Raw genomic sequence first — 21,559 nt, 5'->3', positions numbered from 1 at the left:
TGTGCTTTTTTAATTCAAAGTATTTTAGTACTAGTGGAAAAAATTATACAATATAATTTTGTTCTTACTAATTTGTACCATAATTAAAATAATCTAATAAAATGACTTTCATGATAAAAGCGTATGGAAAGGGGATATGCACTGTTAGTGTTTGTTATATATTTCAATGATGCAAGTTGTTTGAATGGGATTGAAGTTATTATATGTGCAGGGGGTGGGGGTATGTATTAGAATTTCTGAGATGAATAAAAGAAAATATAACAATGACATTTGCCTTTCTTGTAAAATAAGAACTTCACATACTTTCATGTATATTCTGTTAAAATATCTATTTTAAATGTTCGAAATTTTGTCATAATATTTCATGAGTTTGATTAAAGTTTAATCATGAAACTAATAACTTTCTAACTGTAAATAAATACCAATAATTTGGTACAATACTGAAGAAATAGGTATAACAACTGTATCCATTTTTGTGGCCCTATTTAGATCCCTTTGAGGGCAAAATTAGACATGAGGTTAGTTTTTAATGTAGGTGGTATCTAAAAACAAGAATAGGTTTCAGAGGTAGTCAAAAATATTCCAGCAGAAATTTTGAATCCACTATAAGTTCAAATCCAATAGTCAAGGATGAAAAAAAAATTATCAGATGCTTTTAATTTCGACTTTACAAAACACTTTTCAAGAGATTATATAGACCATTGAGAAATCATAAAACTTATACAAAAGATTCAGATCATCTTATTTAACACACACGAGGTGCCTTAAACAAGTTTCCAAACTTTTTTTGTACAAGCATTTAAAACTAACTATTGGAAATTCAGTATGTTATTGCTATACATTTTATGAGCGGATTCACCAATTTTTATGATTTCAGGTTCAAATGAACAACTACAACAAGAATTGAAATACACTATACTAAACCTTGATTGTCACAGCTGGTAAATTTCAAAAATGTAATTATGACATGAGGATACTTTAGAAGAATGATATGCAATAAAATTGTTTTAAACGTTGAAAAAATGCCACAAAAACATATGAAATGGTTCAGAGTGCTTTTGGACCATCTTGCATGAACTTGCATCAGTTTTTGTGTGACACAAGAGATTCAAGGAAAGTCTGCGAGGGATGATGAGAGGTGTGGGAGGAGTAAGACAGAACACCAGGGTTGATTGGCCAAATAAAGAATTTCATGGATAAGCACCGTTGCGTGTCTCTAGAGACAATAAGTGCACAGTTTGATGTCAGTTTGGGAACTGTACATGCGGAAAATTTGCGCAAAGTTTGTCCCAAGGGTGCTCAGACATAACAGCAAGGAGATGGTCAATCTGATCAATTCAAATCTCGCAGTTTTTGATGCTCTGATGACCTGCGATGAAAGCTGGATCGACTACTATGATACAGAGACAGAGTTCACAGTGGAAGCATGCTGGCTTTCCCAGGCCCAAGAAGGCCACACAGGGTAAATCCACCCAGAAACTTATGATTTTTTTGACAGCACGGGCATGATCTACATGCACTGGATTCCCACTGGACAGACAATCAACAAGGAATATTAGGTTGAGGTATTAAGGGAGTTTAGAAAGAGATTCCGTTAGAAAAGGCCAGCACTCTTCAAATCAGGCCACTGGCATTTCTACTAGGACAATGCACAAGTTCAAAACTCCATCCTTGTTACAGACTATTTCACTAAGATAAGCATCAACACCTCACCCCCGCTATAGTCCAGACCTTGCTCCCTGTCACTTTTGGGTATTCCTTAAACTCAAAGAAAACCTTAGAGGCTATTGTTATGAGACGAGGAGATGAAAGAAGTGACCAGGGTTATTGACACACTCACACAAAAGAATTTCAATGAGGACTTTCACAAGTTGTTGGAACAGTACAAGTGCATTTCAGCCAAAGGAGATTATTTCGAAGGAACTAGAATGTGTACTATTAATAAAAGTGCCCATACGAAATAGTCTGGAAACTTATTTAAGGCACTTTGTAACTTCATGCTTTTAGTAGAAAAAAAGGGTTCTTAGCCTTGGGGTCAAGATCAAAGTGTAGTATCTTGTCTGATGCTACACTTATTTGGACGTTTTTCCTTCTTGGTGCTCTCATCAACAGAAATATTTAGTTGGACATTCTCAACAGAAGTTTGACTCTGGTGGCTAATTTATTTTTTCGGTGCTTGTTCAAATTGGCACTTATGGCAGCAATTAAAAGTAAAAATACAGAAAAATCTGTGTGATGTACATACCAGTAACAGAACGAAGATGAAATATTCCAAAAATCATGTAATTTAATCAAGTAGTATATTTTTTCTTTTTATTCAAGAAAATCAAATTTTTCTCCATGTTGATAACGAACTTAAAAGACTAAGTGTGTGTGTGTGTGTGTAGGGGGACAAAAAAAAAAAAGAAAACGTTGGTATTGAAACTCACATGGCAGGTCCCTATCCAACCTATCATGATAAGTCTCCAATCCTTCAAACACAAAATTTTATTTTGACAATGTTGCAGGAGACAAATCCAAACTCCTTTGATAAAATTAACTTAGATTGTTAGAAATTACAAATCTTGTTTTCCTACTAATAAAAACAAAATCTATAATAAATAGGATGCTATTAGAATAACAACTTGTTTCAATGAAAAGAAACAAAATGCACTAATGAGAGTTATTGGACAGGAGGGTAAAACAAATGAGAGAGAAAGCAATAATTAAATGAAACGTTTTCAGATTAAAATGAGTAATGGTGGAATAAGTGAGACGAATGGGGGTCTTTACCAAAAGAGAAACTGTTAGGCTATATATGAAAAAGATATATCTATAAGAAAAAAAAAATCATTTAGTTTAGACCGTGATTTCTCAAGAGCTTGTAATTGAACAGAAAGAGAAACTTTGCCCATCAAATTAGAAACTTTGTTGCCAGATGAAAAAAAAGAAGAAAAAAAAAAAGAAAAAAAAGGCGGCTCCATGCTAATGTGAAGGGGGGCAGTGTCTGTAACGCTGACAGGCAAACAGCGCTCACCTTGCTTACGTTGTTCCTCCCTCTTGAGGATGGCAGCCTTCTCCCGAGAAGGGAGAGCACTGAGGCGCAGCTGCTTCTTGGAAGGTGGAAATATCGCCCTGGGTCTGCCCAAGGCTATGGCAGCCTCACGACACACATGCTTGATACGTGGCCCACTATCAGAATAAACACGCAATTCCCCTTCGGGGCTAGACTTCGAGGAGGAATCGATCCCTCCTCCTTCTCCTTCATTCCACGAGGGGTCGACAGCAGTTGTAACAGAACTGGAACTGAATGATGATGATCCCACCATTCCGGTTACACTGCTGTCGATCTCTCTCGGATCTCCTACTGATGCAGGAGACAACAGACGACGAGATGAGGACTGGGGGGTTATGGACGTTGACCCAGCCTCGCTCTCCAATTTAACACTCGCTGAAAAGAGACCATTAACATTATTATTAATATTGTTATCAACTGAAGCGCATAGCATCATATATATTTTGGTGTAGAGCTACAGGGTTTTTCATTCTATAAATGTGAACCTTTCATGATTAATAAGATCTGCCTCAGTCACAGCTTATATAAAGAACACCTTTTAGAGGATATATTAACAATTCCCAGTTAAATTAACTGTTTTATTGTTATAGTCGATTTAACAAGGAAAGAGGCTGTATGTATATATAAGAACTAAATATGTAGACACTAACAAAATAAGAAATATGGTTTGAAAAACTTTTATACTTTATAATATTCTTAAAAGATCATAGCTAACTTCCTTAACAATATTTTTGCATTATACCTGAGGATATAGTAACAAATACATTGATAGATTTATACAAATCTTCTAATGCAAAATAATTAACTTTCCTCAACCATGGTTCTATTCAATCATTTAGTTAAATTTTTCTGAGCGCAATAATATTATCAAATTTGGAATTAATAACATTGTCAGTTGTGCAAAACAGTTATTTTAAAAAAAACCATCAGAAATCTATGAAAATTGCTAAAATGATTATATCAGTCATATATAAGTAAAACAAAAAATATGAAAAATTATCAAAATTTAATTTAGTTACAACAATTTGTTTGATACAAGTTACATACTGACGTTTTAATTTTTTCTATAGAATCTATTAGATTAGTTCAGTTTTAATTATTTGAATATTCAATAATAAAAAAAACTTAACCAAACATGGATACCAGTGTACACCACAAAGAAAAACATCAAATTTTAATTGAACTTTTGCATTTGTAACATGTGAGATTGCATTTGTAAGCAAGAGATTATAATACATATATATATATATATATATATATATATATATATATATATATATACACACACACACTATTTATACAATATGTAGAACTAAAGATATAAATTCTTTATATTTTGCATAAAAGAAAGTTTGGCACTTGTACAGTTTAATAAAGACAAAAAATGAAAATATCGAAAAAAAGATTATATTGTACGTATCCGTTTTGAACTAAAGATCCCCCGCCCCCAAAAAAAATTTCACTTCATTTGATAGAGTATTTTTTTTTAATTTATTTTACAGCGCAAAAACACGTTTTTATGACAGCGCTTTGAAGGTAGACATCTTGGAATTTTTTGAACATGCCACAGGGAGATAATGTGCCAACACTCGTTCCCCATCTTTAATACTAGCTGTTTTTCCTAAAAATCGAACCTTTTCCTCAGTATCATAAATTGTTTTTTCGCTGTAAAAAAAGAAAAGAAAACTACTTGATGAAATTAGGTGAAATCTTTTTCAGAGAACTTCATTCCATAACGGATAGATACAATTTAAACTTTTTTAATATTTTCATTTTTTTTAATGTCTTGATTAAACTGTACAAGTACCAAAAGTTTTCAATATGTGAAATGTTTTTTCTTTTCATGTAGATAAATTCTTTTATAATTTACCAAATTCATCAGAAATTTTTTTTTATCTAAAACTATTTGAAAGATTTTTGAAATGGCTTGTAACTTGAAAAAATATTTTGTTTAATAAACATTTAATCCATTGAAGGTCATAAGTCTTCAGAATTTTTATGAAAATCTTTTTGAATATGTATTTTAATTTCTTATAGGTGAAGACATTTTTCTGTCAGACTGCAAAACATACTCTTTTAAAAACCTTCCATTAATTATATCAGTTACAAAATAATACTTATTAAAACTAGTACAGTTAAACCAAATTCAAAATAATAACTCTTGCAAAAGATCTTGCCCATACATGCAATGTAAAATATCAAAAAGCATAAGATTATTTTTCATACTTTAATCAAAGCAGCAAATTTTCTGCAAATATTTGTGCATAGGTAGGTTAAGAAGCACCTGATCATTAACTTTTTGGACAAAAACTAAAATAAACTGAATAAAAATTTGGTGCTTGTCTATAATTGGGCCGAAAAAGATTTTTTACAAGACAAATCTGAAAAAAATCTTTACAATGTACGTATTTGTCACCGCATGAAGATGTCATATTCCAAAAATTACGTAAATCGATCAATTAGTTTGTTTTTTTTATTCAAGAAAATCAAATATCACACGTTTTAGCGAAGATTTGCTTCACACCATCTTGTTTGAGACCTAATGACACCTGTTGGAAATAGGGGATCAACAAGGGCAGATATCGACTTTTTTCTTAAATGTCAAAAACACATTTTTTTATCATTTTAAAAAAAAATTGCAAAGATGGATACAATGTAAAGAAATACCATTATCATTTTTTATATTCTCATGTTTTTCATGTTCGCTTAATAAAGTCTATTTAAAAAAGAAAAACTTTTTAGGAAAAGAAGTCATTACGTTAATTTATTATTTTGTATTTATTAAAAAAAAAAGTGTTTTCGACATTAAGAAAAATAAAAAAAGTCGATTGTCTGCCCTTGTTGATCCCATATTTCTGACAGGTGTCGTTAGAGTCGTTAGGTCTCAAACCAGATGGTATGAAGCAAATCTTCATTAAAATGTGTGATAATATTTGATTTTCTTAAAATAAATAAAAAACTACTTGATCAATTTACTTTTTGGAATATGACATTTTCATGCAGTGACAAGTACGTACATTCTCATGGTTGGTTGTTTTTGTTTTACGGGATATCAACCCTTTTCAGGCCATTTAATGCCAAATCCAGTGATTTGGAAGAAAGTTTTTAATAGAATATATTTGTTTATTCTGAAGTCAGTTTCTATTTAACCCATAGTTGGGACCCTAACAGGTACTACCACTCCGGGTCACAGTGAACCTGGGAGCAATGGCAATTAAAGGATGGCTCCACACTCCCCAAAGCCTGCAAGGTGGGTCTCACCATTGGATATAGTTTAAGGTCATATCCAGGACCCTCTCTTGATATTCATCAATGATCTCCACAATCACATTCTTAGATCATTTGTAGATATTTATGCAGATGAAACTACCATCTATGACAACACCTCAAAAACCAAAAACAGCCAAGATCTTTCTGATTTTATCTTCTCTGATCTTGAGCACATGGTGCAATGGGGGAAAAAAGTAGCTGGTTGATGTTAATGCATTGAAAATCAAGCTTCTCTTTCCGTTATCAATGCTCTGACCCACATCTGACCCCTATTAAAATGAACGGCTCTCAGCTTGAGGATGCTCCATGTTTAAACAAGTTTCTTGAAGCATCCAATCCTCAGAACAGATTTTCTAATTAAGTAGGCGATGCCCTTTTCTCTTCTTTGCAGCCTCTTTCCCACAAAAGAGACGTTGTGAGCCTGTCCCTGCTCTATCGCTATTTTTGTGGCAAGTGAGCTCCAATCCAGCCCCCCCCCTCACCAGTCTTTCACAAAAAACACTCATCTAGCCAAAATCTCTATCAATAAATTCCCCCACTCTATCAGTGCCTAAACCTAAACACAGATTCCATGAACAAAGCTTCTTTTCCAGAACCGCCTGCCTGTGGAACTGTTCTACTAGTCTACTTTCCAGCTGATAATATCATTGTCTTCAAGTCCAACATCAACAAGTTCTTATTCAACCGTCTACATAAATAATCTAATTATACAAAATTACCACTACAAATGATTATTACAAGTGTCCCAATGACTACAATACACAGTAACACTTATCCTTGAGTGACCTCCTGGCCTTGATATGCGGTAACCCCTTTGCAAAAAAACTTTGCAATGACAGACACATTCCTGAGTTCGACAAGAATACACCTGAAGAAGGTTGTACGTTATAGCGATCGAAACGTGAAAAAGACAATCAAGTTGAGAACAGTAGTCTGAAGAATCCAAAGAGAAATAACTAATCCTCACCTCAAAAATTTCTTTCTACAATCTAACCGTATTTAGTACAAATAAACTTCAGTTCATGCCCGACTGGTCTGGCAAATTTCAGTTATGAATATCAAACAGTCTTTGTTTAATCTATGTTCAATTATATGGAGGGACACAGAAAAATGTGTGATCCTAAATGGGTTTCACATTCACCAGAAAATAACATCCTAGATTTTTATCTGTAAGGTTATCTCAAAGACATTAGTCTATCAAAACAATCTGCAGACTATTCCCGAGCTGAGGAGGATTATCACATCCGAAATCAGAACAATGTCAAGGTAGGAGCATGTCAGAGTTATTGACAATGTTGCATGTTATATCCAGATACGTGCATCATTGAATGACACTAAAACAAAGACATTCATGCTTGAAACAGGCATAAACTTAAATTTATTTGTACAAAATATGTTTAGATAGCAGAAAAAAAAAATGAATTCTACTAATAGTTTCATCAGTGGAATTCTGTTTGGGAACAAGGGGAGAGGTCACATTTCATTAATTTTCTTTTTTAATCAAATCTAGATTTGATTGTGAAAAAAAAGTATCTAAACATACACACACTTAACCTTAAACAAATACATACCAACTAAGTTTTCAGTATAGGTCATGTTACAGTCCATAGTTCAGTTAAAAGAAGATCTTCATTTTAATTTTTAATGTTATTTATTTAGTGAAAAATAAACTTAATTGATATTATTCTAATGAAATGCTGATGATATATAAAGCATTATAATTTTCAAAAAGCCTACAAATTTTTTATGTAGTCTAATCTCATAGAACCTAAAGATATGAGAATTTCAAGATTCAATTTGGCTACAAGTGTATACACACCACCCCTACCACCTTTTTTGGCAATTTTATAAGTTCTAAATCTCAGCAACGATCAGAATTTAACAAATGAAGGCTCATTGGAAAGGCAATAACCTGAATTGTGTAGTTAGCTATGTGACATTTGCCCTTAAGGTTGCACATTGAGGGGATCATCCAGAGCCTAGTTTTGGTACTTTTTTACAGCCATAAAATGTTTTAGTTAAGGTGCAGTATCTTTCTGGCCTTAAAAAAAAAAAAAAAAAAAAAAAAAAATCGTAGGTTTTCAAGTTTGCTGAAAACGAAGATAAGGTTTAAAATTCCAGGAAACGAGTAGATTCCAAGATATGAAGAAATTATAGTTTCAGAAAAAGTGGAGGATCATTTTTCTTTATTAATTTTATGTAAAATGACAATATTGTTTCCTTCAAAGAATCTACTAATTTACATTTGTCTGCATCCAAGGAATTTATGGCTTCATAATATGTCTCAGAGATAATTTTTGTTTCACAGGAATTTATATCATCTTCATCACTTAAGTTATTTCCTGTGGCATAATATTTATAGTGAGTAATTTTTTTTTTGTCTGTGGGTACTTTTAATTTCTGCTTTCCCAACATTTTTTTTTTTTTGGGGGGGGGGGGGGGAGATTTTATTTTATTTTTTTTTTTTTTTAATGGAGTGGTAATTTTCAAGGATTTTTTTGAGGGTGGAAAGAAGATACTGCACCTTTAGCAATGTTTCAATCATAGTCTTTTTTTTTTAGTAGTTTTGCATATGAATTAAAAATTATCTGATATTTTCCCAAAACTTCTGGCCTTGATGGCGGGGAGACTAAAACTTGCTATGGCTTCAAATGATCTGAAATAACAGCAAGGAGACTGAATTCCAAATATTTCTCATGTTATATCTCTCCTTTTTGGTTTCCTTACATAAAGTAAATTTCACAGTGTCTAAGGATTATTTGATACGGGAGATATTCATAATCGTATCCTATTTCCAAAAGAGGAAGATATAACATGAGAAATATTTGGAATGAAGTCTCCCCTTCTGGTTATTTCAGATCTTTTGAAACCAAAGCAGCAAGCTTTAGTCTCCCCTCCATCAAGGCCAGAGGGTTTTGGAAAATTTATATATATATATATATATATATATATATATATGTATATATATATATATATATATATATATATATTTATTAAATAAATAAAAGTTAATTTTGGTTTTTATTATAATTTAAATTTTTAAAAATTTTTTTTAAAAAAACAAACATTTTCCAATTGTGAGTTGACGTGTAGAAGAATAAAATATGATAAACCTTGTTTTATTCAACTTATAATACATTAACATCTTACATTATTCTAATTATGATAATCACAAATGGAACTCTACGAAAAAATCCTATAAAATTAGGCTTAAAAGCAAGTCATTAAAATTCAAGGACTTACAAAATGAAACACAGAAACTGGGAAGATAACTTTTTAACATGGATTTTTAGAATTTGGGACAAGAAACATTGTAGGTTTATTTATTAAATTAATTTATTGTGATCTGACATTTTTTCAACAGTGCACTTTAACTTTTACTGGTGGTTAGCATTAGAGCAAAAGTTGGTAATTACGTCTTTTCTTCTGCAGCAGGGTGCACACTGGATTTACCCGTTCAAATTTGTTTGATTGAGACAGTTATACTCTAACAAGTGAGACACATCATCATGCGCAAGAATTCCACAGATATCTTACGTAATACTAAACAAATTCTATATTGCTTTACCTCGACAGACACACACACACCATTCAGTGCGCATATACAAAGGTTTGTATATAATCAAGTTAACTCATGGTGAGAAAAAAAACTAATGTAATATCTGCTTTCAATACTAATCCTTAACACTTAAAATTTATTTAAAAAATAAACTAATTTATCTTTGGTAACTTCAAAACAAATCAATATAAGCCAGTCTTAAGAAATTCTTAATAATAATCAAAAAAAAAAAGCTGCCACTAATAAAAAGTGAAAAAAAGAAAGAAATGTAGATCTAAGTATAGCTTACCTCTAGATCGCCTGCCCTTTCGATTACTACCAGGAGTTTTACCGTTTGGAGACGTCAATTCTGTATCAGTGGCAGCCACACTAGCAGTTTCCATGCTAGCAGTGGCTGGCACCCTTTGTGTTTCTGTCTCTGCTTTCTTGTTAGCTCTGGTAAGATTCTTAGTAGTAGTGTTTAAGGATAGTTTGTAGGCCGACCGCGACGACAATTTGGATACACTGCTTGCTGCGGAAAGATTGGAGTCTGAAGAAAACAATTCCTGACAACGACGCAATCGGCACGCGTTGCACTGCGATTTTGTCAACCTCGTTATTGTGCAACAACCTGTATAAAAAGAACAAGAAACAAATCATTTTATAAAAGAAAATAACTGTCATAACAATAAATTCAAAATCATGCATTAAAACAATTTAAACTTTAAATGAATATTTGCATAAATTAAGATTAATCTTAGTTTGAAACATTTTCATTTAAAAATGACAGATTTAATAGTCAAATGATTTTCTTTATTACATATTTCTATGTATAGAATTCACTCCTAAACTAATTAACTGATCAATGCAAATTTTGGAATACAGCCTCAAGACGACCTAATAGTGTGCACTGTGGAGTTTTATGCAAAAAGATAAAAAAGGATATGGAAGCCCTTCATGAAAATTCAGACACCTTCGATCTTTGTGAAATTTTAATAGGTATTAGACCTAAATTAATAAATATTTCCTAAACTTCGTTTTCTTAGAAGAATTTCAAAGGGTTTTTAGCAAACCTAATATAGGTACAATCATCCATTTGAAAATTTATATCGTTTAAATTTGGATTTAATTTGATCCATAGTCATTAGACTTTAATTTCCCTTAGACTTAAGTCTTGCATTTTTGACATTTTCTAGAATCAAAATCATGTAATGAATTTAGATCAAAATTAGAATAAGGATTAGAGACATAAGGTTTTGCAATATTTTTATATTGTTTTTCATCTTTGTAAGAAGAAATAGTAGTGCAAAACTGTTTTTTTTTTGGGGGGGGGGGGCTAATTTTACCTGCCTTGGGACGGGTATTCTTCTAGTTAGATAAAAATTGCAGCAACAATTAAGAGAATCTACATTTATTTCAGTCACCCCCCCCCCATACTAAATATAACTAAAATTTTGACTTAAAAGTTCAAAAACAAATTATAGGTGGTAGAAAAGAGGGATGGTAGAATTTTTAAAACGTTATTTGTGAAGTATTATTGCACTAACACAAACCCAAAATCCAGTGACGACTGCAAATACAGAGCTGGGTGAAAGTAAGAGTAATGCATAGGTGTAAAGATGAGATAAAATGTAATTAAAGGACACTTGATCAATCATTGGGCTGCTTTTAAGGTTGGAGTGGAGGTTCAGATCAAAGCAAGGTCTAGTTTGATTGAACTTATATAATGCAACATAATTAGCATGTAGAGGAAAAAAAGCTTTTCTTTTTTTTAATGTTAAATGCTTGATAATCAGTATTTGTCTCAAATTTAGTTTTATACATTTTCAAATTAACTAAGTGCATTAATCAGTATATATAATTTATCACCATTTTATGTGTATGCCCTTACATTATAAAATATTATGCATATACTTTTTTAGTATTTAGTTCAGTGCTCAATACAAAAGCAGGGCTTATAAAAATATGCTTAAGCAAGCTAGACATGATTTCTCTTGAGTAATAAATATTCCTGTATAACTTGCATGCAATAAGTATATTCTAAATGTAACTAATATCTCTCTCTCATATATATATATATAAGTAGTAGCATTTGTGAGCGTGTACAACTCTCTTAGAGCCTACACTATTGGACCGATCATGACCAAACCTGGCATGATGGTTTCCGGCATAAGGATGGTGCACAGTATTTGTCAAGGTCAAATATTAAGGTTGAGGCTTTGCTAGTACACACACGTGTAAGTTAAAATTGATTTTCCCCTTGCATCTAAAGTCGCAATAGGAAAAATACTTGCAATTAGTACATAAACTATGTTTCCCAAAACTATTAGTATATTTCGTCTCCATATACAAATTACCTTTGTTCCAAACTGTTTCTCTCAAATATGTATTGTCACAAAGAGGCAGAAAAACTTTCACTCTCTATCAAGTTCTCTCACAGCCAGAATATTCTTAACAGGTATCATTTCTACAGCACCAATTCTTTCAGATTTATAGATGTCCAAATTTGCTATCAACTTATGCGCCATAATCTTTATATCTCATTAAATCATTTATACATTTTGATGCATTATACAAATAACTCATTAATTTCATTCCTTTTAACTACCATTCACCTATAAAAATTTATAATATACCAAAATATTAATGCACTTACACTTCTCCATACATTCATTAATAGCAATAACTAATGCCATTTCCAGTAGAAAGAAACATTTCCTTTCATTTAAACATTTTAAAACTTAAAACGATTTCCATAAACTGCTGATAAACTTTCCATATATTATTATAAGTAGTGTTCATGGCCTAAACTCATCATGTAAGTACAATGCGCTATATATATTTTTATGGACATTATCTGCCAAAACACATCTCCCTTTAGTTTTGAATTTTTGAGATGAAGGATGATCGTTTGCATTATTTGGATTAATTTGACTTAGGTTCTCCACTTGAGTATTATTTGCACAACATTTTGGTCGATGTAACCTCTGACCATCTCATATATCACCATGTTTGGTAAAGGAAAGGGATGAGGGAGTTTAGCTTTCAAGGGTTCATATTTTGGTTAAGGTGAAAATAAATTTACAAATAATTATAAAGCCAATAAAAATATCAAAACACTGGGGATATCATTTCTGGATTATTTGTATTATAACAAAGGAGGTTAAAGTTTAATTAGACCATTAATCAATTTTAAGTTCTTAAAACTCTAAAAAAATTTTTAAATAACATTTTATTTCACGTTGTCTATTTTTAAATTTAAAGATTTTTTTTCCCCATATAGATGTTCTTTAATAAAAGGGGAAAAAAGGGGGAATTTTTTGTTTTCTTGTTTTCTTTCTTTTGTCTCATATATCAGATGTTAGATAATAGCATTAAAAAACATCTAGATGAAAAATAAAACGTTTTGTTAAAATTTAAAAAAAAAAAATGATAATATATAACATGATTTAACAATTGTTTTATTGGCAACTTTATTTTTGTAATTTTTACTGTTAAGAATTTAAAATCGGTTAATGGTCTAATTAAACTTTAACCTCCTTTTTTTTTCATTACAAATAATTCAGAAATAACATACCCTGTATTTTGCTTGATATTTTTATTGACTTTATAATTTTTTGTAATTTTATTTTCACCTTAACCAAAATATGAACACTTGGAAGTGTTCAACTGAATCCTCTCCTTCACCAAACATGGTAACTTATACACCTGAAAAAGGTTGGGGTTACACTGACCAAAACATTATGCAAATAACACTCAAGATGAGAACAGTAGTCCAATTAATCCAAACATCTTGCTTATCTGCACCATTCTCCAATATGGATTGGAAACCTGGCCAATACGAGTTTGTGACCTGTGAAAACTGAAAGCTTTTGATCACCAATGTCTACACCACATCCTTTGGGTTCGCTGGCACCAATTCTTCCGCCACCATCCTTCTGCTGGATACCATCCTTCAAACAGACCCTCCTTTTAAGATGTCTCCGATGGTTTGGGTATACTGCGCTGGCAATCAGATGACTTTATCCATGCCACCATCAACCAAACCCCATTCCAGGGTTGGAAGAAACAATATAAGGTGGTCAGGTAAAAATCCTAGCTCAGCATGATGGAGCAAGATGACGATCTGATCCTGTATTCTCGACACTACAGAGTGTGGCACTGGAACTACGAACGGCTGGACCTGATATGCCTGGGCGCCATCTATATGAAATGCAGAGAATTCAGTTTGAAGAGCCGGCTCAACTGACCCACACGAACTATAACACAACTTCCTTCATTTGTATTGTTTCTTTGATTTTAACAATACTGATTTTTTTTTTTTTTTTTTTTTTTTTTACAGTTTAGAAGCATACACTTAGCTCATCCATGGGGCGACTCATAAATATGATCCCGCATGTCACGTAAACAGGCCAATTGGAAGTGAAACTAAAAATGATCAATAAATTGACTCCTCACATAATTAAAAAATTTAAGCATAGCTTGAAAAATTACGTTTTTTTAATATAAATAAATAATTTACAAATTTCAAGAGAATTTATCAGAACCTATTTTAATCTCTACACAAAATGTACTTTTGATGTTTTAAAATAAATAATTAGCGATCCAGAATGGTGTCGCTTGAAATATTTTCAATTGCGTAAACAATGTTTTTGTTTTTGAAACTCCATATATATTTTTGATAATGCATTAATTGGATTTATTGAATATTCAAGTTTTCTGTGACATTTCTTGTATAACAAAAAAATGGTTAACAAATGTGTGGCATTCAGCTGTTCTAGTAGATAGGATACAAACAGTGAAAAAGTCTCCACATTTTCTTTTACTTTTGGAAAATCTGATCTAATTGAAAAATGGATAAAATTTGTTAATAGAAATAATTACATAAAATTCACTTCTTTGCATCAAAACATTTTAAGTATAAATATATTTGGAAAGGAAAAAACGAAACCAACTGAATTGGAATTTACAGTCAAATTCAACAATGAATTCAGAACAAATAATAAGGTCATTTTTCTTACCAACTTAAACAGATTTTAGAAAATCCCCAAAGCAACGACATTGGGGGGGGGGGGGAGAAAGATTTTCTTTCAACTGACACTAGAACAGATTTTACCCAATTGACTGAAATGTTGTCCCTCTGGTTTTGAATTAAAAAAAAAAACACACACACATGAAAATTATATTCTAATTTATAGAATTGACCTTAAAACATTGTCCATCTAAAAAAAGAAAAAAAAAAATGCATTCGTCTTGACCGAAACCTCCATTTTCAACTCCATTGCAATTGAAACCCTATAACATTACCACAATGGTTTATATATAGAAATAATGCTAAACTTACAAAATTCAGCATGTTAGAAATCAACCTACATCAAAAACGTAGTGGAGGAAGAGTCATACTCACTTCTAAACAAGTTACAAAATAAATAAATAAATAAAAATAAAACAATATTATACACCAAAAGGCTGTCCTCCATTTTCTGCAGACTTAATACGTTATGCCTTACTACTGTGCTATACCTCAAGGCAAGCTTATAAGTTACTTCTGAAGAAATTTTCATTACCATCTTTTTCTTTAGTAGAAAAAAACATTCTAGGTGTGAGGGATCAATTACAGCAGTAAAATCACTTTGGAAAAGGCCATCTTTATGTTGTTTTAGTAGTTGTAGTAGTACTTCAAATATTTTATAAAAGAATAGTATTCATAATTACTGGTCTTAAAAAAAAAAACAGTACCATCAAATGGGTCCTAAAGTAACAGTAAATGATAATGATGAGGGGCATTCTCAAGAAATCCTAAAATGTATTCTATCAACTGATAAATTCTGGATTTTTTATTAGGCAATGTTGTTGCAGACAATCATTCAGCCAATGTAAATACCGTTAATATTTACTTGATAAATTTGAGGGGAGCACAGCACATTATACTACTCTTCCTAACGTGCCCCTCAAAATGATTTTTTTTTTTTTACTTCTGTTCATTTGTTAACAAAATATTTGTAAAAGTTTACTGAACAAAACGAAATTTGTATTTTCTGCTTTTACTTTTGAATCTCAAATATTTGTTTTCTATAAGGATGGCTATATAGCGTGATCTAATTTACAGCAAGTATATAACAAAAATACTGCCCTAAATCAGGACTTTGCTTCAAGTGAAAGTCGCATTTGTGAGTGACTTTTTAAAGTGGCGACTAGAAATAAAACGCTCATCTTTTGGCAATTGTGTTTTTTTTTTCACCGAAAATCTTCTAAAGCTTATTTCTGAATAAAAAATGTCTTTTCAAACTTTTGTTTTAATAAAATGAGCATACAAATTATTTAAACAATAAAAGGTTTAATAGAACAGTATACTTTTTGGGGTTTGTATTACAATCCACAGACATAAAAAAAGTGGTCAAAAATTAAAAAGTATAACAAATAAATGTTATCAAAGACAAGATAAGTTACTCTTCTACCTATATGAAAAAGTTTTTAGTGGTTTTACTCACTTTAAAACTTTTAATCAGTTCCAAAATTAGTGTTTATCGATATATGTGAAAAAGACAAATGGCAGTGAGCTGACTGTTAAATATATGAAGTTTGGGAAAATGAGTTAAAACAAAAAAATTAAACTATTGTTAGAAAACCCACCCAATATATGGTACTGTGGCATATATTGGGTTTTCTAACAGTATTTTGTATAATTTTTTAGTTTTAACTCATTTTCCGAAACTTCATGTATTTAACAGTCTGCTCGTCGCCATTTGTCTTTTCCATATATATCATTAAACACTATGATTTTCGAACTGATTAAACGGTTTAAAGTTTAAAGTGAGTCAAACCACTAAAAACTTTTCTGGATAGAGAGAAGAGTTACTTATAACATTTATCAGGGCCCTACGGGCAAATTTATCTTTAGTTGACCTTTGACAACTAAATATTTTCATTTACTAGCCAAATAGAAAAGTTACTAGCCAAATCCACATGATTTTTAGAATATGACATCTTCGTTCTGTGACGAGTATGTACATCATAAATATTTTTGCTGTATTTTTTTTTAAATAAGTGTAATTCTAAATATACAACAAATTTTATGTTGATACTTGAAGCTATAAACATTCTAATTTCTTTAGATGTTTTTAAACAGCCTTCCATTAAAAAAAAAAAAAAACAGCATATTGTTCTATTAAACTTTTATTGTTTAAATAATTTAACTTTATTCGTTTTATTAAATAAAAAAATTTAAAAGATATTTTTCACTCAGTAATGAGTTTGGGAACATCAGTTAAAGAAATGCAATCGCCAAAAGATAAGCGTTTCATTATTTCTAGTCGCCACTTTGAAAAATCACTCGCAATGTAGAGCCATATTTATTATATATTTTTTTTAAACTTTTGACCATTTTTTTTTTTTTTTATGTTTGTGGATTTTAATGCTGTTGGATAGCGGGATATCAAAACAGGGATATGTAATATAAAGGGGTTTTGAAACAGCACCAAATATTTATATGTTGTATACTGGGGGTGTATATAAACATTGTAGCTGTATAACGAGTGTATACGTCTGTCTTGTGTGTTATATATATATATATATATATATATGGGTGTCTTTTTAACAGATGTGTTTCTAAAAGGAGTCTCTTAACTTACGAGTGTTAACGTTCTGATATGTGATTGATCTAGTGTATTCTCTATTGTGTGTTGATGTGTGTATATATATAAATTAGCAGTTTATAGATATCGTCGGTGGGAATACCAGCAAAAACATAACTCAAATTTTCCTTCCATACGTCCTGAAATTAAAGGCGCTTCTCTCCAAAAATGATAATGCCCAAACAGGAATTATATTTTGAGATAATCATTTATTTCTTGTTGAGTTCTTTTTCAGAGTTGGCACGCTTTGTATAAGATTACATTTTTCTAAGTTGTCCCTTCTGACTTCCATGGGCGTCCTGTCATAAAACCCATTATTCTGCTAATGCGTTGCATAACAAACTGCTCTCCTTCATAACTACAAATCTACATCTCAAAATCTACATTTTTTATTACATCATCACTACACATAGCCTAAAGATCCTTGCTGAGTTTTTGTCACATATATTTGCTTATATTATGCTTAGCTTAAATTTCATCTGTTAAATTAACATTCCTGAGAACTATCTAACAATTCTACTTTTACCAATCATAACTGATTATTATAATTTCATCATAATAATCAACCCTTTTAATAGTTTCTGGTGTTTTCCTGTAGACTAACAACAAGAATACAAACCCACTTTTTTAACGAAGGCTGTTAAAAAAAAAAAAAAATAAAATAAATCTGGAGAATGTTTATATCTTCAAGACTCAACATAAAATTTGGTGCATGTTTAGAATTATACTATTTTAAAAAATAAACAGAAAAACCATGATGGAACAAAGATGTTATATTCCAAAAATTATGTGGATTTGGCTAGTAACTTTTCTATTTGGTTAGTAAATGAAAATATTTAGTTGTCAAAGGTCAATTAAAGATAAATTTGACCCTAGAGCACTGTTAATGCTAAATTACACAAAATTTCCAATCTAACATTCAAAGCATTGCATCCTATGGACAATAGACAAAATGCTGATTCAGTTGTTGCCATTTTTATGAGACAACTATTGCAGCTTGTGACATTTATTTTTCTGATCAAGCTAACATGTCAACCTTCCTTAAATTGATATGTTGGTGGACAAGAGCAAATTTAAATGTTGAGAAAAATGCAAAGACAAGAAAAATGATCACACCTAATTTTTGGAATAATGCAGTCATTTTAAATGATGGAAAAAAAAAAAAATGGATTTCTACAAAAGCTTATCTGATTATCTTGTTGAGTTTTGGACACAAATTTCAAATTTTTGCCTGACAAAGCAAACTTCCAAAGCTTTTATTTAACTTTGAGAGGGCAGATTATACTTATGCATGAACGTTTAAATGAAGAGTATGAGTTATTTTTACATGTAAGTTTCAAAGTGACCCACTTGAAAACAGATGTTTTCAATATTGCTGAGTGGTGGTAAATTTTTGGTGAGTCTTGGAGAAGTACTAAAACCAAAAAAAAATTTTTTTTGGAACTAGTTTAAAAGAATGACAAAATTGTAAATATTTTGGCCCTGCATGAATCAGAAATAAACAAGTCTCCTTTGTCACCAGACAGCAAAGAAGTAGTATTTACCGGATATATCACAAAAAATTAAATATTTTCAATATGTTCCCTAATCATCATAGGCAATGATAATGATGAGGCTACAGATAAATAATATTTTGGCTTACTTTCTCAAGGAGGTCTTATTGTTCTATCTAGACAAATGGCAGAGTTTGTTTATCAATTTATAGTAAAAAAAAATCATAAATCCACAACAAGAGTGCCTACAGAACAAGTTTTGGCTATGTTAAAAAATACATTGAGAAAAAAAAAAAAAAAAAAAAAAAAAAAACATTTAAATTTACAATAAAAATTGTTGTAAATATATTCTACAATAATAATAATAATAATAATAAAAACAGTTTATTACATGAAGTTCAAAAGAATACTATAGAACGCTCATAAAAAAAAAATAAAATTTACGGTTCAAAGAAAATTAATTTTAAAGCGAAAATGTTAAGTTTCTTTTGTTTTGTATTACAACATAATTTTTTTATTAATATTTGTTTGCCTAAAATATTTTATTAATTTTCGGGGGGGGGGGGGGGCTGGCTAAATATATATATATATATTTCACAGTTTAAAAAATTTTTCAGATAAAATAGACACAAGAAATGTGACCTTGAACCATATTTATGAGTGGACCATAGTTTACACCCTCCCCCCAACTCCGAAATCTTTCTACAAAATTTGCGAACTGGCATTACAGAAAATTCAGATGACTTAATAATTTTTTAAACTTTAAAATCTTTAAAAGAAAATTGCACTGACACTTTTAGTTCTTGTGTGTGTGTGTGTGAAAGGAGGAGAGAAACTTATGCTTGACAAAGCATTCCTTTCATTTCGTTTATAAACTTAAAAACCTCAAATTTTCATTCACTACTTCATAAAATTAATTGACATACAAAAAATGCACTTTTCTTTAAGCAAAATTTGATACCGGTTGTAATGTCGCATTTTCAACAATCTTTTTATATAAAAAGTACATATCTTCTAACCTGCATTAGTTTTAGTTTCCAAAATTCTATTCAAACAAAAATCCATTTAATCTTTTTTTTTTTTTAAATTTATTGACGAAGGCCAGAGGAATAGTTGGTCGAAACGTTGTGAAACAAAAAAAAAAAAAAAAAAAAAAATGAGGATAATAGTCCGCAATAATTAAAAAAATAAATAATACTCATCTCAATAATGAATTCCAATTAAATAATATATAAAAAAAATTCACTCATTTAAATCAACAGTTAAATTTTATAAACATTATTGCAAAAAAAACCTTGATGACTTTTTTTAAAAAGGTACACTTATTCTAACTTGGGTTTGCTTTAGTGTATGAAATTCTATCCGGAAGAAATTCATGAATATTATTAAACAGTTACTTCCCTTGCATCTGCACCGTAACCTAAAATATCGACTTACACAACAACAGTGCCATCAAAACACACTCAAATCAAACCAACTCAAATTCCTTATTAATCAGTGTCCAATAAGACTCGGTACCTGATATTTAAGAGTTCCTTTTCTTTGTTAAATACTATAAAATACTATAAAGTACATGTTAAAATAAAAATCAGGAAAAGTTTGCTAATTTTATTTGATATAATTTCTTTTACACAAAAATGAAAATGTAGTCAAGGTTAGGTATGAAATCTTTGGTTAATACTCTTTTTTGAACAATGTGGGTTGGGAGAGTAATACCAATCAAAAAGTTTACCCCCCCCCTCCTCAAAACAAACACTGAATGATGCAAAATGCATACAAAAAAATTAAATGCTAAGTGAATAAACCAAACTTAAAAACCCATCCAGCAAGGATTTGACTTCTATTTAATAAAAAAAAATAAAAAAAAGGGGGGGGTTATGTTTCTCTTATATTTTGTCAACTTTTTGTTTTTTTTAAATACAGAATGTGGATAATATTTACTCAAAATTTTGAACAGCTAATCTTATGCATTTAAATTTTTTCAAAAATTAACTTTCATTGTCAGTTTTGTCTATGAAACTGACTAAATTTTCATGTTTTTTGTCAGAATAATTATGGACAGTTTTGGATTAGTGCTTGGAATCTATGCTGGAAGAACAAATAAAGAAATTTCAAACTTTCTCAACATTAGCAGCAGTTTGATAGAAAAAGCTAAATTGAAAATTTCAAAATTCAACTACATAGTAACATATAAAATTGCATGATTGATTATATGATGCTGTCAGACCAATAGAGTTTGCTGCTAAAGTCGAACTCATACTACCCCACTTGTTCTTTCACTAAACAATGGTGTTTAGAAACAAGTCATGAACGCAAACTAAACCAAGTTTCATAAAAAACAAAATAGTGTTATTTCTTTTTTCCTAAATCAATATCTGGCTAACAAATATCATTCTCATCCTACGTACAACTTGAGTCTTTGAGATAATGTTTTCCATTATTAGATATACAGAAATTTTTAAACTTATTTTACATTTTTAGTTAAGTGAAATCCCTAAAAATATATTGATGGTAAAAATTTATAAAAATATATCATTAGGCAACAGAATTTTAAAATTTATCAGTTATA

At 30.7% G+C, this 21,559-nt stretch overlaps 1 protein-coding gene across 5 annotated transcripts in view; it reads right to left on the bottom strand.

The window, feature by feature from the left end:
- LOC145277654 (histone-lysine N-methyltransferase 2A-like) overlaps positions 1-21,559 on the bottom strand; it is a 171,516-nt gene that overhangs the window by 93,015 nt on the left and 56,942 nt on the right. For 3 of the 5 annotated variants that reach the window (XM_080129258.1, XM_080129257.1, XM_080129260.1), the window contains 2 exons: positions 10,174-10,494; positions 3,017-3,430 (listed from right to left, as the gene is read on the bottom strand). In XM_080129258.1, the coding sequence (XP_079985384.1) occupies positions 3,017-3,430; positions 10,174-10,494 (735 nt within the window). The remainder of the gene's footprint in view (positions 1-3,016; positions 3,431-10,173; positions 10,495-21,559) is intronic. The other 2 variants (XM_080129261.1, XM_080129259.1) reach the window with 1 other exon arrangement.

The sequence above is a fragment of the Euprymna scolopes genome, chromosome 6 (genome assembly GCF_053919585.1).
Source record: "Euprymna scolopes isolate OS-2025 chromosome 6, ASM5391958v1, whole genome shotgun sequence".
Classification (NCBI taxonomy): Eukaryota; Metazoa; Mollusca; class Cephalopoda; order Sepiida; family Sepiolidae; genus Euprymna; species Euprymna scolopes.
This window is presented reverse-complemented; position numbering and strand designations above follow the sequence as displayed.